The following is a 20,085-nucleotide window of genomic DNA, read 5'->3' on the forward strand; positions in this document are numbered from 1 at the left end:
TTGTATCTGTCTTTTTTTCCACTGGCTACAGAGGGAGCCCAGATGAGGAAGTGTCTGTGCTGCCAAAACCAACATCTCATCAATACCTCTTTAATTCCCTTGATGTTGGCTGCTCTGATTTGTGCATTCTCTTCAGTACTTTCCTTCAGTTACCTGCCTGGGACTTGCAAGGGAGGGAGAGGAGTGATGTGGAAGGACAGAAGGATGCCAGGGATTTGATGAAGATGGAGTGATGTCATACAGAAAAGAAAAAACAAATCAGCTGGATTTCACAGCTGGAGAAATGCTAATAGTTTTGGAACCAGCCTAAGCAAACCTTAGTCCAGTAGGCACTTCAAACTGGTAAGAATTTCCCCTTGCAAACATCAGCAAAAGCACATATCTAAGAATGGTTAAAAATGCTTACAGATTTAAGGATATCAAATACAGTCAAGAAGTAAAAACTAAACACAGCATTAAAAGGAAAGGGGACAAAAGTGAAACATAAATTTAGATTCACTGATCAGCAGTGCTGATGTTATAGGAATCCATCGCATACTTCTTTTTGTGGATGCTCTTTTATTGATTAAGATGGATCAAGCTCCTTCCATCACTTAAACAGAAGTAGCTGTTCAGAGCAGTCTGAGAACAATAAACCAGAAATAAACAGCATATCATGTGATATAAAAGTTTATGCTTCCTGATAAAAAATAGTGAAATTGACACAGATCAAGACTACTACAGCTGACACTGTTTTAGCAGCAGGAACTTTTCTTTACACCAAAATCTACTGTGTCTTTACAAATCCTCTTTCATGTTACAGTGACTGCATTGGCTTCTCAAGGCACACACTCTCTACAATTAAATTACGAGCTTTCATGTAGTGAAGTTCTACCTGCAGAGTCTGGAAGATTTTATCTGGCCCACAGGGATACTCATCTCTTTAATTTGATCTCATTATTCAACAAGAGGATCAGAAACTGCCTGTCCTTCTCACAGCGCACACCCCACCTCATCTTCTCCACCATGCACACATGAGCACTTCTCCCAAATTCCTTACCGAGACTTTTCATCCTCTGCTCCTGCTTGCTAGGGAGAGTAATCGGCTTCTTTACTGTTCCCCAAATACATTTCATGGGTCATAAAGTTTACCTTTGTTTTCAGCTGTGTGACAGTAATGCTTTCATTACATAAACAGCACAAGAAAACAAACTGATAGTTAAAAAGTGTCCTATTATGCACTTACTTCTGTGTGCCGTTTCCCAGCATAGATCTTAAAGGAACCATATCCCAAAAGACTTCCACGTAATACGATGGAAGACTTAAATTGAATTGGTGGCTTGAGTCTCTGACTCAAAGGAACAGTGCAAGCCTTTAGAGTGTCGAAAACAAGCTGTGCTAGTGCATGTGCATTTTCACACGTACATATATGCATACATGTATGTATCTCCCTTCTGTTTCTATAGAATTTAAGTTTCCAGAAGCAAACTGAAGCCATTCTGGTTGCCAAGAAAGCTCTCTAAATAGAAGCCAAAGTCTCTCTTTCCTAATTTTTTCCTTTTGCAATAAATTTTCCATTTATTTCTACCAATGATATCAGTGAAAACATGGTAGTTTCTTATCTGAGACGGAGCTAATGCTGTATTGGGTCACAAGCTGGAGAACCTGAGGTGGGTAAGACCTGGGACTGGTATAAACAACTGACCAGCAGAGGGTTGTATGAGATAGAAAGAATTACTCTGCTAGGCTGCAGCTGGACATACTTGGTGGCATCTCTCTAGGCATGTCAGACAGACACAGCTCTGATGCTAGAACAGAAAGTTTACTGCAGACCTGACTGTACTTCCCATTACAGCTTTACTAGCTAAACTATCCTGGCAGACACATCTATAAAGAGTGCAAAAAGCACTTTGCACAATAAAGACATATTGTCAGTGACATAGTGGCATAGACTGTTTTTGTCATTATGTCAGGTATTTGCCAGCACATCAGCTGTAAATACATATATATATATGTGTGTAAACGTATATTATATGTTATACAGTTATAATATCATAGTACATTTATGTATTATAATATTTACATGTAAATAATATTTGCATGACTAGCTGATGAATCTGCACTGGTAAAATCTGAAAGCATTGACCCGTAGATACATGACATGAAATGCTGATCCATACAGAATCAGGCAGAGACAAGCTGAAATATCCTCACACTTCCTTTGGTAATTCACACAGTGAGAGTGCCTATTTTTGTCTTTGAGTCCCTGCACTTGAAAGTTCTCAAGACGCTATGGGGAAATTTATACTACCTAACTTCAGACATTTAACTCGCTGACAGCACTTAGACGATGGTTTAATGGCATAGTGAGTTGATATAACACTTTATTTCTAGAAGAGGGACAAGTCTTGTTCCCTCCTGTGATGATTTGATGTGGGTGGGGGGTTTCTGGTGGCAGGGGCTGGCCACCAGATTGGACTCCCATCCCCCTCGGGGTTTGAGCCATTCGGTGCCTCTGCGAATTGCCCTATTTATGTCAGGACAAAGGAGCTGGAAGGGTGTGCCTTTGCCCAGAAGCAAGAGAGGGGAGGGGGGCGCCGCCCCCTCTCCCCAGCCCCTGGTCAGGTGGCTGCCTGTGCCGGGCCAGCGCCACCCGCTGAGGATGGCGGCGGCAGAGCCGCATGGGGAACTCGGGGAGCGCCCCGCTCCCAGGGTGTCCACTGGGCCGAGTTCACCCAGAGAGGACTGAGATCTGAGAGAAACGGCCACACCGACACCAGGTCAGTGAGGATGGAGTGGGAGGAGATGTGCCGAAGCTGAGCTCCCCTGCAACCGGTGGTGAGACGGCAGGCGGCCCCCCTGCAGCCAGAATGGACTCGGTGGAGCAGAGACCCACTCACGGCCTGTGGAGAAGCCCACATTGGGGAAGAGATGCCTGAGCCTGAGAGAGGTCGTGGAGCATGGGATGCACGACGAGTAACTGTTAATAATGGAGCATGGGATGCACGACGAGGTCATGAGGCATCTGGAGTCCGTGGGACGACCCACGCCGAAGTGAGTGGCCACAACTCCCTAAGAATCCGAGACTGTGGTAAAGCCCGCACTGGAGCGATCCAATGGGGAAGGATTGCGTCCTGCGGGTAGGACACACGCTGGAGAGGTTTGTGGATTTTCCTCGTGAGTAGGGGATCCACTGGAGCAAGGGAAAAGGGTGTAAAGACTCCTCCTCCTTTAAGAAAGAAGCAGCAGTAACAACATGGATGAACTGACCTGCACTCCCCCACTCCCTGTCCCCCTGCGCCACTGCGGGGGAGGTAGAGCCGGGAACAAAAGGAAAGGGGGGTGGGGAGGTGTTGTTTTTAAGATCTGGCCTTGTTTTCTCTTTATCCTCTCAAGTAACCAGTTTTGTTTTCCCTTGTCCTTTTTAAGCAACGGTTAATAAAATGTTTTAAGAAAGCCAAGTCTGTTTTGCCCGGGACCATGGTTGGTGGGTGCTCCCTCTCTGTTCTTGTCTCGACCCTCAGTCCTTTTATTATATATTTCTCCTCTCCATTTCACTGGAGGAGTGAGAGAGCGATCGTGTGGAGTTTAGTTGCCGGATCGGCCAAAACCATGACACCTCCTCCCACCAATTCCTTTCTACTCTCAGCCATGCAGCCCCACCAGCTACTTTTGCTATGTCTGACGCTCACTTGTCTATGAACAAGAAGGAGTTGACAAGATAGAGGAAGGAGGAAATGAAGGAAGAGGAGAAAAGAAGACTTCTCTGCATCAGTGGATATTTGTATGAATTATAAATTGGAAATCCTCACTTTAAATGCACAAGGTCCAAGAACTGCATCAAAAAAATTCCAAAATATTTTACTCAGTCCTTCATTCGTGGAATATATAATACTAACTACAGCAAAATATCTCTCATAATACTCTACTAACTAAAATAAATTATAAACAACTTTTCATCTAGTTACATTTTTATTGCCCATAAAACTTTCTTCTTTTAATTTCACTTGCCTTCACTTTGGATGGTGCTTTCATACTCACAGGTATCCACCTGTCCTCCTCCTCTTCAGCTGAAATAACCAAGGCTTCAAAACATCTCCAGTTATTCGTCTCACTTCTACCCATGTCTTTGCCGAATATTCTCCTGCATTACAAGGAATAACACAGATTTCCTAGACCTACCATGGATAGACCACATTTAAAATCCTTCACAAAAAGGACTGAAAGGGATCACAACTCTCACCAAATAACTCTTGCGAGACTGCACCATGTTTATAGCACAAGAGGAGACTGGACAGTCTATACATAGGCTGCTCTGCTCTAAACTCAAAACTGGGCAGAGTTATAGTATATCTTTTGTAATCTCCTCAATATTACAGAAGAGAAATACAATTGTCACTTAACATGGGATTCTTCTTACCACACTTCAGCTATCTGAAACTCCAGAATCTAGTCTAAATCACCCTTCAAGGCTCCATCCAGAACCTGAGGAGAGAATGAGATGCCTCCAAAGGGCACCTCAGTACAGAGGTCTAAAAGCTAGGCACATGAGAGCGGGACGATACTCTCAAAGAATACACTGCTTGATCTTATCAGCTAATAAGATGCTGTTATATTTTGAAAGGAATGCAGATACCTAAAAGAGGAGCCATGCTCGAGCTCATGCAAGCGTCAGTGTCAACCTACACTGATTATCTTTATATAAATCTCCTTGTCTGTTTCTGAAATGTGCAGTTAGATCACATCGCAAAACCTAGCACACATTTATGACTGAAAAGATAGTAGGAGGTCTTTTCAGTTTTAACCATTTTAAAGGTGCTAAACAAGACATGGATGACTGCTGATTTGTTCCATTATTATAATTTTTACCAGCAATTTTTATCAGCATTAATTGTTTTTCCCTGAACTATGTGAAATATGAGTACACAAAAAACAATCACTGAAAAAAAGAAGTGCTGTTGACTTTCTCAGAAAGGGAGAAATAATACCTTGCCAATGACAAAGATTGCCTTTACATTATCTGCATTTCCCCTGCGCTACAGTAAAGACTTCTTCCATTTATTTGTGCAGGAACATCAAAGATAGTCTCAGGAGATCTACAGAATTTCAATGGTTTTTCTCTTTATGTAAACAAGCTGTTTTAATTAGTTTAATATGTGATATGGAATCCATCAGCAATTAGCATCTTTGATCAAAATCTGCACCAAAGCCAGTTTCTTCCAGGATGTTCGATTTGCATGAAAAAGTAGATGAAGCACAATATATTTGAGTAGAGTAGGTATACATATCAGTATCTTTTTTTGGTGTACATATTAATAACGACCACCTTTGCACAAAATGTCCAGTCAGCACTTTCTGATGGACATTATCTAGTTACAAGATATATTGGGTATGAAAAGCGAAAAAGGTTTGGCTCTTCTGAAAACTGGCTCACATATGTAACTCCTTTAAAAAAGCTTTTCTTCTGAAACAGATGCAAAGTCTAGTAGAAAGAAAATAATCAGAGGTAACATTGAAATACTACATCACATACATCTCAACGCAGGGTAGGAACGCATGCATTGTCAGGGAAGGTTATCAACTAAAAACAGAAGAGAAAATTATTGCTTTGTTTCTCCAACTTCTGCTACAGTTTCTTTTCAGCACTTAATTTGAAATATTGCTGATGGAGATTGGGAAGCAAGCATATTAAAGCACCTAAACTTAGCATTCCTTGAGAAGTCTGAAGAAATGGCTTTGCCTCTTCTGTTTGTGTACAGAGCTCCATGTTTTAATCCTCCTAACATTTTGAAATTCCACTTTTGTCAGAAGCAATGTCTCCACAGCTAAAATCACTACAACCATCGCTCTGAACAAGTCAAGGACCAGAATGAGTCAGCTGAGCATTAGATTTATATCCGAGTATGTCCTCGATGTATCAGCAAGAAAATTAACTGTGTCTTAGCATGAAGAAAAAACAAGCAAGACTCAGCAATGGATGAATTTAGGTCTCAGACCTGCAGCAGACAACTCTCTTCATCTTTAGTACCGAGGTTTGTGACAAGTCACCCCTCCTGAGGGGTCACTCCTGCCTCCCTAACCCCTCCTCATCCTCTCCATGTCCTTTACACCAGTGTACCTCCTCCCACTCCACTCCTGCCTTTGCTGCTTTCTGTCTTAACTGCGCCGCTGTCGGGGTGACTCCCACGACCCTACCGAGAGCTCTTGCAGGCAGCTTTGTGATATTGCAAATGTTCAAAGCCCTGACAGTTATCATGGTGTCCTTGCATCTCCCAGTTGCATCTCCCAGTTGCATCTCCCAACCACTCTTGTAGGCACTGTGGTTTGATGTTTTGTATTCAAATAAAACTAGTGGTTGCTCATTTTCAGCCTGGTGAACAGCACAGCTCGACGAGATCGGCACTGGAAAGACGTGTGAGTGGAAACCGTGAGCCAGTGCTGGGTTTATCCGTCGGGTTAGCTAAAACTACACGTGTGGTGTCTTATCGACATTGCACATTCAGAGTGCTTCGTTTCTGTGTGCTAGCTCACACCACCTCCACCTTTATCTGAAAAGACACCTTTTGCAGCACTCCCTCAGCACTACTCACCACTCTCAGCTCAGCTGCCATGAACCCCCCGCCGGTCTTCCCCACCTCCGCATGCAGTTTCAGCATCTCATTTTCTAATTGGAAGTACTTTGTACTGTAATGCGAGGAGATGGCAAGCAAGCAACAAGCGAAGACACTTGATGTCTTACAATCAAATCCATTTGATTTGAGCAGTATCATATTTTCCATCCATCCGTCTGGACTATGTGTGCCTTTGGAACGAGACAACATAAAGCTATACTCTGTTCTTTGATCTGTGACCTGCTTTGCAGGGGGCAAAAGAGGCAAAAAGGGACAGCAACACTTTATTCTTCAATTTCTGCTGTTTGCCAGTTAGAAACATCCCAAATCAGTGCAAATCTTTAGTCAAAGGGAAATTTTGTTCTGCTGGTGCCAAGTTTTGCATAGCAGAGCCAAGCACGAAGGCCAAGAGTGAAGCGAAAGCATGCTACTCAATGAGGCAGAGCCTGCTTCTGCAAGCAGCAGTTTCTTTGAATTAAGGGTTATACCTTGGTCAGCACATTGAACTCCCACTGCGGGCCCTGAGATGCCAAGAACAAGGTCAAAGAGGTGCAACATTATTAATGTTGTGTTTTAAGAACAAACCATTGTCCGTTCTGCCTAACTGTGCTTTCATTCCTTCTCAAACCCCGTGCTCGCATTTATTGAGTGCGGGATATTTGCTGGACTAGTTCTGTTAACCATTCCACATTTCATACTGCACTTAGCATTTCATCAACCATGAATAAATCTGGACTTACAGAGGATAGGACACAAGGAAATAGAACTTCAAGACAAAAAGAGAAACAGATTTATGGAGAAAAGGTCAATTTAAAGTAGATTTTTTTTCACTAATGTAATTGAATCTACATTAATTTTCAATTAAAAAAAAAAAGTATTGAGTCACTACAAGGGCCAGACAACTGTCAGAGTTACACTGGGCTGAACTCAAATTATACTGCAGTAACTGCTCATGGGAAGTCCAGTTAAAACTGAGTAAACAACTTCTATCCCTTCCCATGCCTTTTGTCCTGCTGCAATGCATAGACTTTTTAGTTACAGGAATACAACATTTCTGTTACATTTCTGTGCTTATATAAGTCTTTACAATCTTACTGATGGCTGCAAATTTGTTAAAGCTGCCCTAAACTCTTTCAACTGAACATACTCAAGTTACACCCCAGGGAATAACTACTGCCCTTAGTTGTAGTACAACATAAACCCTTTAATTCTCATTTCTGTAACATTTGAAAAGAAGTAACTCAGTCTCAGCAAAGACAGTGTTAAAAGGCTTAGCCCAATGTGGATGGTACACAAAGCAAGAAGCATAATTAAACGTTCTAGTTCTTTTCTTGGTCTGTCCCCAGAAGCCCAATCTTTCAACAGCCAGACCATCACTAAGTGTTATTAGCAGAAAGTTGTTTTCCTTGTTTCCACGCTGGGAAAAGCAAAAAGGTACTGATATCAAACATACTGGGTGCTTATTTCTCCACAGTCCTTCTGTAAATGACACGACACATGGTTTAAAACACTGCTTACTCACCTTATGGCCTTTTCAGCCATTTTACTTTTTGCTAAGGACAGAAGTGATAGAAAACTAAGAGGCAGATTAGAGGAAAACTGAAAGATAAAACAACCCTACAATGTTAAGCCTGTTAGTAAAGTAGTGTGAACACTGTGGAAGACAAAGCTATCAGCCCACCACTAAGTCTGCAACTTGGAACCTGCTGTTCATCCTGGTCTCTGATGTAGAAATCGGGGGCAATAGTTCTTAAAAACAAGTAAGCTGTTTTGTTAGCAGCAAAATTAGCAAGGTGTGGCCTGCTGCAGATTTGTGTCTCACAGGTCATGTCCCATTTTGATTCTCTAGTGTTTAATAAGAGGCAAGCTGGCATTGCAGCCTTTACCACCATGGGGGAATGAATTTATAAATCTCTCCTCTACCCACCTGAGAACTCTCATGAAACTTCAAGGAACTGCACATCTTTGAAGTCTCTATCTCCCTGCTGAATTTGCCTGAAATTGGGCAATACATTCAAAAAATGGAATGGGGAACAGAGAAAGACAGACAAACATCATGCCTTTATAAAGCTCATTTATTTGGGAAACCCAGCTAGAGACAAAAGTTAAAAGCAGAATACTTGCAAATACATCACTGAAACTTAAAGGCAATGCAAAAAAGAAATTATATTATGAAAGAAGTTTGCCTACAAATAGTGAGAATAAGACTGCATTTACGAAGAAGAAAACGAGGAATCACAACAGAACACTTGTAAGTAAAGTAGCTACTTGTAAGTAAAAAGTAAGTTAAATCCATCGTTTCCTCCTCTGAGCTTAACACCACTCTTGATTTACACCAATGAAGGCTCTGCATTATGAAATTAATCATATTTCATGATGCCTGGCTATAATCAGTCTACTGTAAAGTGCACATTGGACATGCTGCTATTCAATCAAGACACTGCTATTTTTTGTCAAGAGCAAGGAAAGTGTACGACTTTCCATGAACCCAGTCCCATACACCTTTCTTTACCCAGATGGCCCCAAGGACTTTGTATGACTTCCTCACAGAAGTAAAAGTAAGGGGTTTGGAAAGCCAAGCTAAAAACAAACGACACAATGTCATCAGATCCTGTCTGACCTAGCCAGGGAATCTTGATAGCAAGAGCTTTGGGGTTTTTTTTCTTCTTTTTAAATACAGTTTCAGGAAAGTGTTCCTGGCTTAAACTTCTTGCACAGGATGAGATCACCTCTTACGGTTGAGCTGATAGCGTGGCTCGTTGCTGCCCAAACTGGTGCAATCCATGTATTTTGTCTCCCTCCTCATCCTTTTCCCAGCTACATGGTCTTGGCCATGCTCTGACACTCGTCTGACCCTGTCCTGGCTCAATTCAACTCACTAAACCAGCAAGAAAGTAAATCAGTAAAAAAAAAGCAGGCTGCTTCTGTCAGAAGAAAAACCATCCCTCGGCCTGTACAGATGGGCTCACTGGCCAGTTTGTGCTTCTCTGAAACTTTTCAGAAACGGTGAAACAAATGACTAACATTTTGAGACAGATGCAGCAGTTTTAAGACAACTAGAAACCCCTGCTTTTTGTGTTTTTTTAAGACATTCTGATATGGAAAAAATGAAACAAAAAGGGCTGCTGCTTACCATTTGTCTTCTGTTCTCTACCAGGTGGATGCCAACAATCCCTAGGAAAGATCCAAAGCCAAGCTAAGGCAAAGAACAAAACCAACAGAAACACATGAGAGGTCAGCTTGTTTGGTTAACATATCAAAGCATTACAGAAAGATCTGAAATGATGTATCATACAGATGGGATAATCGGGGTGGGTCAGAGGAAAAGGTGGAAGCTATTGCTGAACATAAATCTTATAATGCAATAGGGAATGACCAGAACTGCAGCTCTTTGATATTTCTGAGCAAAAGTTGTCATGTAGTAAAATGGAAGCCTGTATAGACATATGCTTCCATATCCTGGCTATTGTTACCATAGACATGTAGTTTTACGCACTGTAAAGCAAAAATTAAGTGAAGCAGGAGAAAAGAACACTTACATTTAGCCTATACATCATTATTGTGGAAAATTGCAAAGCTTTAGGCAACTGCAGTCAAACAATTTTCCTCAAAAAATGGATCTGTTGCTGCCATGCAAGTGACCCAAGTTCAAATCCTTTGGGTTGGGTTTGTTTGATTTTAATGACTAAACACGATCACACGTCAGAAAAACTCCTTGCTAAGATGCCACATGAACCAGTATAGTTAGTTTCAACATGAGACAGCAGCAGCACCGACAACTACAGAGGAGAGATGAGGAAGGGACGCCGGTGTAAGCTGGTCTCCCTGCTCCTGCAACTCCAGGATGGCAGGAAAAGCCCCCTCCATGAAGGTTTGGAGAGGTAGAAACTCCTTGGACTTGTGGTTAACACGAGGTAAAGTGGCAACAGGTGAGATGGGCCTTTTATGAGACCCTCCTGGAGTCAGGGCTCCCACTGGGCTCACATGGGCTTGCAGAAAAGAGGTCTCCTTGGTGCCACACAACCGAGATGTAGCTGGCCACAGACTCGGAAGCAGCCCCAGCAGGATGCTGGTGTCAACAGGCTCTTTCCATAGAGCTCCCTCCTTGCCTTGCCTGGCCACACTTTGCGCTGCGGTCGCCTTGGTCTCAATCCTCCGTCACTTCCATGCTCCTTGCTTCTCTCTTCACAAGGGCTGACACTCCACCCTGCCCAGACACATCCCCAGTCACCCCTTAGCTCTCACCCAACCCATCCCATGCACAGGGCATGACACTTCGCTGAGGAATCTGAGCCCCTTCCTGGAACAAGGTCTCTGGATCTGGTTCAGAGCCTCTCCTCCAAGCAGAAGTTAAGTTTTTAAGGACTACGCGTCCCAGCCAAGGGCTTGAGCAATGCCCATGAACTCCTTGCTGTTACGCACAACTGCTCACAGCAGAAAGCAAATCTCCTGCAGGCACTTTATTCGCTCTTTATCACAACAGGGATCCATCACCCCCTCTCAAGAAAGCAAATGTAGGGAAAGGAGATTTGCTCTTGAGTGCTCTGGGAAGACTTATGTGAAAGGGAGGCACAAGGACTAAAAGCAGAGACTTTGAAAATGAAAGAGTGGGCATCCGTGCTGACAGCTGAATAGGAAAGAGACTTGGAACCGTCAGCAACGACAGTTCAGGGGACAGCAACTTTGTAAATTAAGGTAAGTACACCAAAACGACACCTGATGTCCAGCCCCATTTTTCATCCCAACAGGAACAATCCATAAAGCCCCATTTATAGCTGATGCAGGGGGCACAGGGCTGAGTAACATTACCCATGCGAAGAAAAAATGGGCAAATACAGAACAGCAGCAATTAAATCAGAAGGAGCAGAACCATAGACTGAGATCACGGTGTAAGCCATGGCATTGTTGAGATTGGTTTAGGGTTATATAAGCTACTTTTTTGCCTGTTTAGACAATAGGCTATTTGGGTTGGGGACTCTGGGAGTCCAGGTCAGTACAGTGACTGGGACAACTGGACCCTGTAGACTCCGGGTTAAAAGATAATAAAAGCAGCAAATGCAAATAATACAAGCAGTAGTTATAGAAAAGTGACATTAAATATTTAGGTATAAACAATATTAATAAGGAAGTGAGGCTGAAGAAGCTCCAACTCTGGCTTTGCAGCCCATTCCACAAAGACAGCCCTAAACCCAAACTGATGATGAAGCAGTAAACTACTAAATGCAGACATCTTCCAAAGTGCAACATTATACTAACTCTTCTACACAGAGAAATATTTTATGTTAAAGTACTTTGGATGCATAAATGCAGATAATACCTACCCCTATAAAGATGTCTTTAGAAAAAGGCTTTTTTCCAAAATAAATGGAAAGTGATCACATACGCAGAGAAATTAAGGCACTTCACTCTTCTTGAAGACAGTGGCAACTAAGCAGAAGCCCAAATTATATCTTAGATCTAGCTCTAAAGCCCTGCTCTGCAAAGCTTCTAGATGCACGTAAATCTATCACATCTGTAGGTGTTTGCAAGGTAGGGCCTACTTCTGCATCGTTTTTAAGACCAAAATCCCTCACCTAAGGTCCATGGAGATTGAGATCTTACCTACCAGCTCTGAAGTTAATATTTTACTACTTAATTCTATGAGAACTAGACCTTATTTTAAATTGTAATTAACACCATCTGTCTTCATAATCTTTCTTTTCTTTGAGCCCAACAGCTAAACACGTAGTGTGAAATTCACTCCCCTAGCTCTAGGTATCTAGAAGTTTGGGACCAGCGCTATGGTGGTTTTCTAAGCTCCCTCTACCGGCAGCGGAGAAGAGAAGCATCTTTTGAGGGTTATTCAGCCTATTCAGAAGTGGCCAAGTTTGAGCAGAGGCAGAGGACAGGCCATCCTACAGCCCATCTCCCAGTGCTGCACTGGAGTCAATAACCTCTGGCAATGAGGCAGGACCACAGCAGTGCTGTCATACACCTCTGACCTTTTGGCAAGATACTGTGCAAGGTTTGCGTAGCACCTTTAACTCTTGCTAAATGATTGATATTTAGTGCATCAATGAAGTTTACACTGACAGTTACCCATCACTCCTTCTCAGTTACTCCAATAACCCATCCCACATGCACAAAAAGAATTCTGAATTTTATGAAAATTATTTAGCTCCAACAAGCTTTTGAAGGGGAAAATTATGACTAAAAGGTTTTGTTTTCAAAGTGCTCTGATAAATTCTAGCTATTCTATCTGGTTATTAATGACTCCAAGATTTAAAAAAATATTTTAGTAGATTATATTTTTCAGCTGAGTGAACACACATTGTGTTATTCCTAAAATAAACTAAATGTTGAAAAAATCTGTTTTGTGCACATGGGTTTATCACTTATTACAGACAACAGTTTAAAAATGAAACTTCTTTCTAGGGAATGAATGCAGATAATATGGTCTTCTAAAAGATTTTAATTACAGAAAAGAAGGAGACCTTTATCAGTATTAATCTATCTATTTTAGCTTAATGAAAGGACAATCCATTCTTTTAAGGTTTTATTCTTGGAAGTACTTTTTGTTCTATTTTTAAAACACCACTCCTTATAGATCATTATCCCAAAACTATCTTTCTGAAAGACCTGTCCTCAGCATGACACTAAGATGTAAGAGGACTTGCTTAGGAGGAACAGTTCTAACTCACAAACTACTAATGGCAATGCAAAATGTATGCAAAATTTTAAAAGATACATATCCCTCTTCTCTGGGCATTTCATCCCATAGAGAACAAGAAATAACGGTACTTTACAATACATTTTGGTAGTGGTGGAGCTACATACCTAAGCAGTTGCCTAACTCTATGCATATGAGTCTGTTTCTTCACCTTGCACCCTCTGCCTCCTCTTGGCTGCCTTGGGGAGACCAAAAGAAGCAGCTGGGCCTTTCCCTGTTTGCTGCCTGTACTCCTCTTTTTTAAAACCCAGGCAAGGTATTTCAAAATTTTTTTTTTTACTCCAGAGGTTTTCACACTTTTGGATATGACTGATATCTTCTTCTGGCAGGGCTGCCCCTCCCCAAAAGTCACAGAGGCATCACAGGGCTATGCAGACACAACTCGAACCTTGTGCCCAGTGCAGTAATGTGTTCAAGTGGTCTGCTGCCAAGGCCAAAACAAGACTAAGGATTTCAGAAGGGGATCTCGTACAAGAGGACTGGCAGCAAGACTGCACAAGAGGACATTACGCAGGCTGCAGGGAGAAGCTTCCACATGTCCATCTGCAGGGCTTTCCCTGCAATAGACCCAGCGGAATTCTCAGCACACGGACAAGAGAGTGGAGCGGCTCTTTCCACCATTAAAATAGAAACCTCTAAAAGGTCATTTAAATCTATCCCATGCCTACTGTCTAGTCACTTTTACACCCACATTTAACAGAGATCAGTGGGAAGTCAAGCACAGGTCCTCACGTAGTCCCCCAAGCCCAGCATACTGCTGTGCGGCACAACATTGACCCCCCTCTGCCCCCTAACAGCCTCCCCTTTGGGGCACTTCAAGAAAAGAGAGTGTACCCCGCTATCTTATCACACACTAGAAGTAGATCAAAACAAAGGAGCATCTCACTCCTATGAAATGCAATGGGACTAATTTTGCTTTTTTTTAATCAATCAGTGCTTCCCAGATCCAGCTGATAATAATTTATTTGGATACACCCAATAATCTCAAATAGGTTTCTTTACTCACAACAATGCCTGGGTAGTAGCCTCCCACGGTAACGTTCTCCGTTCTTGTGGTAGCTGCCAGCCCTATGGTCAGGATGAAAACAGACACTACCAGCAGAGAGACTGTGAACCAAAGCGAGGTCTTCTTCCTTTTTGCAAATTGTCCTACAGAGAGTGGGGAGGAAAAAAAAAAAACAAACAGATCCTTTCATTGCGATCACAGCAGAACAACTACAAAATAACAAAAGAATTCCTTTAGCTAATCTTTTCTGTTGTTAACCCGCTGTTGTTCTCCCACTAAGGAAAACTGCCGGCAGACAACAGAAGGAACTGAAAAACACAGAATTAGCTAGAGCTCAGCATAGCTTAATGCACATGCATTGGGTACACGATGAGATGAGTTTTTATTAAGCCAAACTGAAAGTCAGTGACAATGATAATTATGCCTTGTCTTCAGTAACGTTTATAATTAAGTGTTGCTCACATCCGTAAGTCAGATCCTGCAGGCCTTAAACGCTTACCCACATGAAGTGCCAATTTGACTCGACCTGGAGAGAACATAAAAATTTCTATTTTAAACAAGATTAGCAGAAGCTCTGCATGCCATGATGAAACTGAATGTGCTCTTCATATTTACTAGGCTAAACAAACCAATCTGCATCTCTGAAGTGAAGCTGTAATATGGTTGACCAGGTAATGATATATATGGCACTACCTCTTTAAACAGTAGCTGCTCAGTGAAATACATTCAGTCTGACCAGGATTTGCATTCGGATATGGCAAAAGTGAAAAATGGCCGGCTCATCTACTGCTTTCAGGCTGCCTCAAGCCACTTGCCCTTGTTTTGGTGGGGGCATATTTGAGCTGCAACCACAGGTTACTGACATCAGAGCCCCGGCTCATCACATAGACTTTTGCGAGACTTACTTAAAACCAGCGATCGAGTCGTGACCCGAACTAACAAAAGGCGCCCAAACGAATCAAACCGCGGTCCTCCTTCCTGGTATTTCCACTTTGAAAGGCAAGAGCACGCAGGATCACCCGGAGGCCCGGGCAGGGTGGACGCCTCTCCCCTCCGCAGCCTCACGGAGCTGCTGGCGCACCCCGTGCCGGGAGTGGGCAGAGGCTGCGGCAGGCTGAATCCTGGAGGGAAGGAATGTCCCTCGCCAGGGAGGGATGGGCGAGAGGAGAAGGCATCCTTGCGTGGGTCAGGCTCTGAGGGTGCTGCTGGAAGCAGAGGCAGGGGAAACGCGGGAAGGCGGAAAAGCAAGCAGAAGCCATTTGCCATGAGTCACTTGAGTTACGCGGCCAATTTAAAGTCAGGTAACTGGGTTGAATGTTCACAGTTAAGAGCCAGGCTAGATTAGCGACGTTTGCAAACCATGTCAAATAATTTCAATGAATAAATGAATGCATTTATAATAAAAATCTGTAGGTTTGCTGACATTTCTCCAGTAGAACAACCAGCCAAAATGAGTTCCATCTTTCAGTATGAAATGTAAGCAACTTTACTGAAGACAAGTACCATCTATTCAGCTTACGCGAGTCTCTTTCACCTGCATGTACAAAGTCTTCCTGCTAAAGATCAAGAAACAATTCATAAGACACTCCAGATACCTCCCCTGCAGCCTGTGCCCCAGTTGGCTCCCTCTGGCAATTCCCAGTTAATCCATGGAGGGTCACGGGGGACATGGAAATGGAGAGGTTCTTCATTATCTAGCAAGTTCTTCACCAAGTGTATGCGGTTAAAGGCAGTTCTTTCAATGAAGCTAGTTCACATAGCCAAGAGGGGAAAGCAGACTTCAGACTTGTAACTCCACAAATCAGTTGCCTTTCCCATAAACTAAAATGATTAATTGCACATATCTACCAGATCTTAAATAATATCTGATATCCTTGCCACACTCTATCATCTTTGAAAAGTCATAAAGATTGGAGAATCCCCAATAACTGAAGAAAGGCAAATACTCCACCTATCTTTAAAAAAGGCCAAAATGATGATTCAGGGAATTATAAGCCTATCAACCTCACTTTGGTTCCTGGGAGGCTGGAACCAAAAACATGCAGCAAATCCTCTCGTAAGACATTTTTGGGCACATAAGGAAAAGGTGATTGGCAACAATCAGCATGGATTTACCAGAGCCAAATCATGTCTGACCAAACCAGCTGCCTGCTATGACAAAATTACTGGACTTGTGGAGCAATGGATGTTTTTTTACCTTAAATCTAGCAAGGTTTTTAACATGGTATCCCACAACATTAGAATCATAGAATGGTTAGGGTTGGAAGGGACCTCAAAGATCATCTAGTTCCAAACAGCCTGCCATGGGCAGGGAAACCCTCCACTACACCAGGTTGCCCAAAGCCTCATCCAACCTGGCCTTGAACACTTCCAGGGATGGGGCATCTACAACTTCTCTGGGCAACCTGTTCCACTGCCTCACCACCCTCTGAGTGAAAAATTTCTTCCTTATATCCAATCTAAATCTGCCCTCTTTCAGTTTAAATCCATTGCTCCTTGTCCTATCACTACATGCCCTTGTAAAAAGTCCCTCTCCAGCTTTCCTGTAGGTCCCCTTTAAGTACTGGAAGGCTGCTATGAGATCACCCCAGAGCCTCCTCTTCTCCAGGCTGAACAGCCCCAACTCTCTCAGCCTGTCTTCATAGCAGAGGTACTCCAGCCCTCACATCATCTTCGTGACCCTCCTCTGGACCCACTCCAGTAGCTCCATGTCCTTCTTGTGTTGGGGACTCCAAAGCTGAAAGCTGTATTCGAGGTGGGGTCTCACGAGAGCTGAGTAGAGGAGCAGAATCACCTCCCTCGACCTGCTGGCCATGCTCCTTTTGATGCAGCCCAGGATACAGTTGGCTTTCTGGGCTGCCAGTGCACATTGCCAGCTCATGTTGAGCTTCTCATCCACCAGCACTCCCAAGTCCTTTTCCTCTGGGCTGCCCTCAATCCATTCTTCGCCCAGCCTGTACTTGTGCTTGGGATTGCCCCAACTCATGTGGCAATCCATTCTCATAACTCAGTTGGGATGGCATGGCATGAATGGGTAGACAAGCAGATGGTTAAAAAATTAGCTGGATTGTTGCGCTCAGAGGGAGTGCTCAATGCATTGTACTCTCCAGTAACAAGAGAAGTACCATGGGAGCCTATCTTGGGACCTGTCCCATTTAATGTATTCATCAATGATCTGGAGAAAGTGGTAGTGTGCCTGCTTATCAAGCTGGCAGATGACACAAAACTGGCGGAGCCAGTCAATACCCTGGAGGGCAGAGTTGCCATTCAACGGGATCTAGGCAGGCTGGAAAAATGGGCCAGCAGAAACCTTACAGAATCCAACAGACAGACTCAAAGTCCTGAGCAAAGGAAGGAACAACACCTTGCAATAATATAGGTAAGGGAATGCCAGGCTGGGGAGCAGCGCTGCTGAAAAGGACCTGGGCGTGCTGGTAGACAGTGAGCTGAACATAAACCACCAGTGCACCCTGGCAACAGCATCCTGGGGCTGTATTAACAGGAACATCATTAGTAGGCCACAGGAGTAACTATGACCCTCCATTCAGCATTTTTTAAACCACATATAACATTACTTCCAGTTTTGGGCCCCTAGTACAGGAAATACGTCAATTAACTGCTATGAATTCAACAGAGGACCCCAAAGAAGGTCAGACAGCTGGCACGGTCTATGAAAAGAGGCTGAGGGAACAGGGCTTGCTCAGCTTAGAGATGAGATGTCTTTTGGCAGGGCTAGTAGCAGTCTTCCAGTGCCTATTGCCTGGCAGCAACCTGAAAAACATCAAAAGGGACTTCAGGGCCCTGGGTGCAACAGTCAAGGACTCTGGGGCACAGATAGTGTTCTCATCAGTGCTCCCAGTTGAGGGGCAGGGACCTGCAAGGGCCAAACGTATCTGGCAGGTTAACTCATGGCTCAGGGACTGGTGCTACAGCCAGGGCTTTGGGTATTTTGACCATGGGGTAATTTTTGAGAAGCCTGGGTTGCTAGGGGCAGATGGCGTGCACCTAACCGAGAAAGGGAAGAAGGTGCTTGGACAAAGGCTTGCCAGACTTGTGCAAAGAGCTTTAAACTAGTATTGCTGGGGTAGGGGGAGCACAGTTCAGCCCACCGCCGTCAGCATGGCGCCAGTGCCAGCACCGAGGGTCCAGAGGCTGAGGAAGGATCGCAGGTATGTTCAAATGAACTTATGCTGCCACCCAAGAGAACCCCTGTCGCTCCAGCCAGCGAGTCAGCTTTGTCGGGAGCCCAGCTAAAGTGTATGTACACCAACGCATGCAGCATGGGAAATAAACAGGATGAGCTGGAGATGCGTGCACATGAGCAGGGCTACGACCTTATTGGCATCACGGAGACGTAGTGGGACGACTCCTATGACTGGAGTGTCAACATGGAGAGGTATAAGCTTTTTAGAAAGGACAGGAAGGGGAGACGAGGAGGGGGTGTCGCTCTCTACGTCAGCAACCGGCTGGAGTGCGTGGAGCTTCGCCTGGGGTCAGAGGACGAGCTGACAGAGAGCTTATGGGTCAAGATTAGAGGACGGGGACGGATAGGGGATGTTACGGTAGGTGTCTGTTACAGGCCACCTGGCCAGGAGGACAGAGCAGATGAGGCACTTTATAGCCAGATAGGAGCAGCCTCGCGGTCACAAGCCCTGGTCCTCATGGGGGACTTCAACCACCCTGACATCTGTTGGAGAGACAATACAGCAGGGCACAGGCAGTCCAGGAGGTTCCTGGAATGAGTGGACGACAACTTCCTCCTGCAGGTGATAGAGGAGCCAACAAGGAGGGGTGCCATGCTTGACCTTGTGCTCACCAACAGGGAGGGACTGGTGGGCGATGTGAAACTTAAGGACAGCCTTGGCTGCAGTGACCACAACACGGTGGAGTTCAAGATCCATGGGGCAGCAAGGAAACTATTCAGCAAGCTCTGTGCCCTAGACTTCAAGAAGGCGGACTTCGGCCTCTTCAAGGACCTGATGGGCAAAGTGCCATGGGAGGCGGCCCTGGAGGGACGAGGGGCCCAGGAAAGTTGGTCCACATTCAAGGAGCACCTCCTCCAAGCTCAGCAGAGGTGCATCCCGATGAAGAACAAGTCGGGCAAAAAGACCAGGAAGCCCGCGTGGATGAGCAAGGAGCTCCTGGACCAACTGAAAATGAAGAGGATAGCCTATAGAGGGTGGAAGCGGAGACAGACAGCCTGGGAGGAATACAGAGAAGCTGTACGAGTGACCAGGGATCAAGTGAGGAAGGCTAAAGCCCTGAAGGAATTGAATTTGGCAAGGGATATAAAAAGCAATAAGAAATGCTTCTATAGGTATGTAGGGGACAAAAGGAAGTCCAAAGAGAACGTAGGCCCCCTCCGGAAGGATACTGGTGCTCTGGTTACCCGGGACATAGAGAAGGCTGAGGTACTCAATGAATTTTTTGCCTCAGTTTTCACTGATAAAGCCTCTTGTCTTACTGCCCAAGCTGTGGAAAGAACTAGCAGGGACTGTGAGGATGAACCACCGCCCACTGTACTTGAAGAGCAGGTTCGGGAACATCTGAGGATCTTGAAGGTGCACAAGTCCATGGGACCTGATGAGATTCATCTGCGGGTCCTGAAGGAACTGGCGGATGAAGTTGCCAAGCCACTGGCCATTGTATTTGAGAAGTCGTGGCGGTCTGGCGAGGTCCCCGATGACTGGAAGAGAGGGAACATAACCCCCATCTTTAAAAAGGGGAACAAGGAGGACCCGGGCAACTACAGGCCGGTCAGCCTCACCTCTGTGCCTGGC

General features: G+C 44.3%; 1 protein-coding gene across 2 annotated transcripts in view; it reads right to left on the reverse strand.

Moving 5' to 3' along the window:
- TMEM255B (transmembrane protein 255B) overlaps nucleotides 1-20,085 on the reverse strand; it is an 84,057-nt gene that overhangs the window by 57,106 nt on the left and 6,866 nt on the right. For both annotated transcript variants that reach the window (XM_086610741.1, XM_086610735.1), the window contains 2 exons: nucleotides 14,306-14,448; nucleotides 9,724-9,786 (listed from right to left, as the gene is read on the reverse strand). In XM_086610741.1, coding sequence (XP_086466867.1) covers nucleotides 9,724-9,786; nucleotides 14,306-14,448 — 206 coding nt within the window. The remainder of the gene's footprint in view (nucleotides 1-9,723; nucleotides 9,787-14,305; nucleotides 14,449-20,085) is intronic.

The sequence above is a fragment of the Tauraco erythrolophus genome, chromosome 1 (genome assembly GCF_009769465.1).
Source record: "Tauraco erythrolophus isolate bTauEry1 chromosome 1, bTauEry1.pri, whole genome shotgun sequence".
NCBI classification, from domain to species: domain Eukaryota; kingdom Metazoa; phylum Chordata; class Aves; order Musophagiformes; family Musophagidae; genus Tauraco; species Tauraco erythrolophus.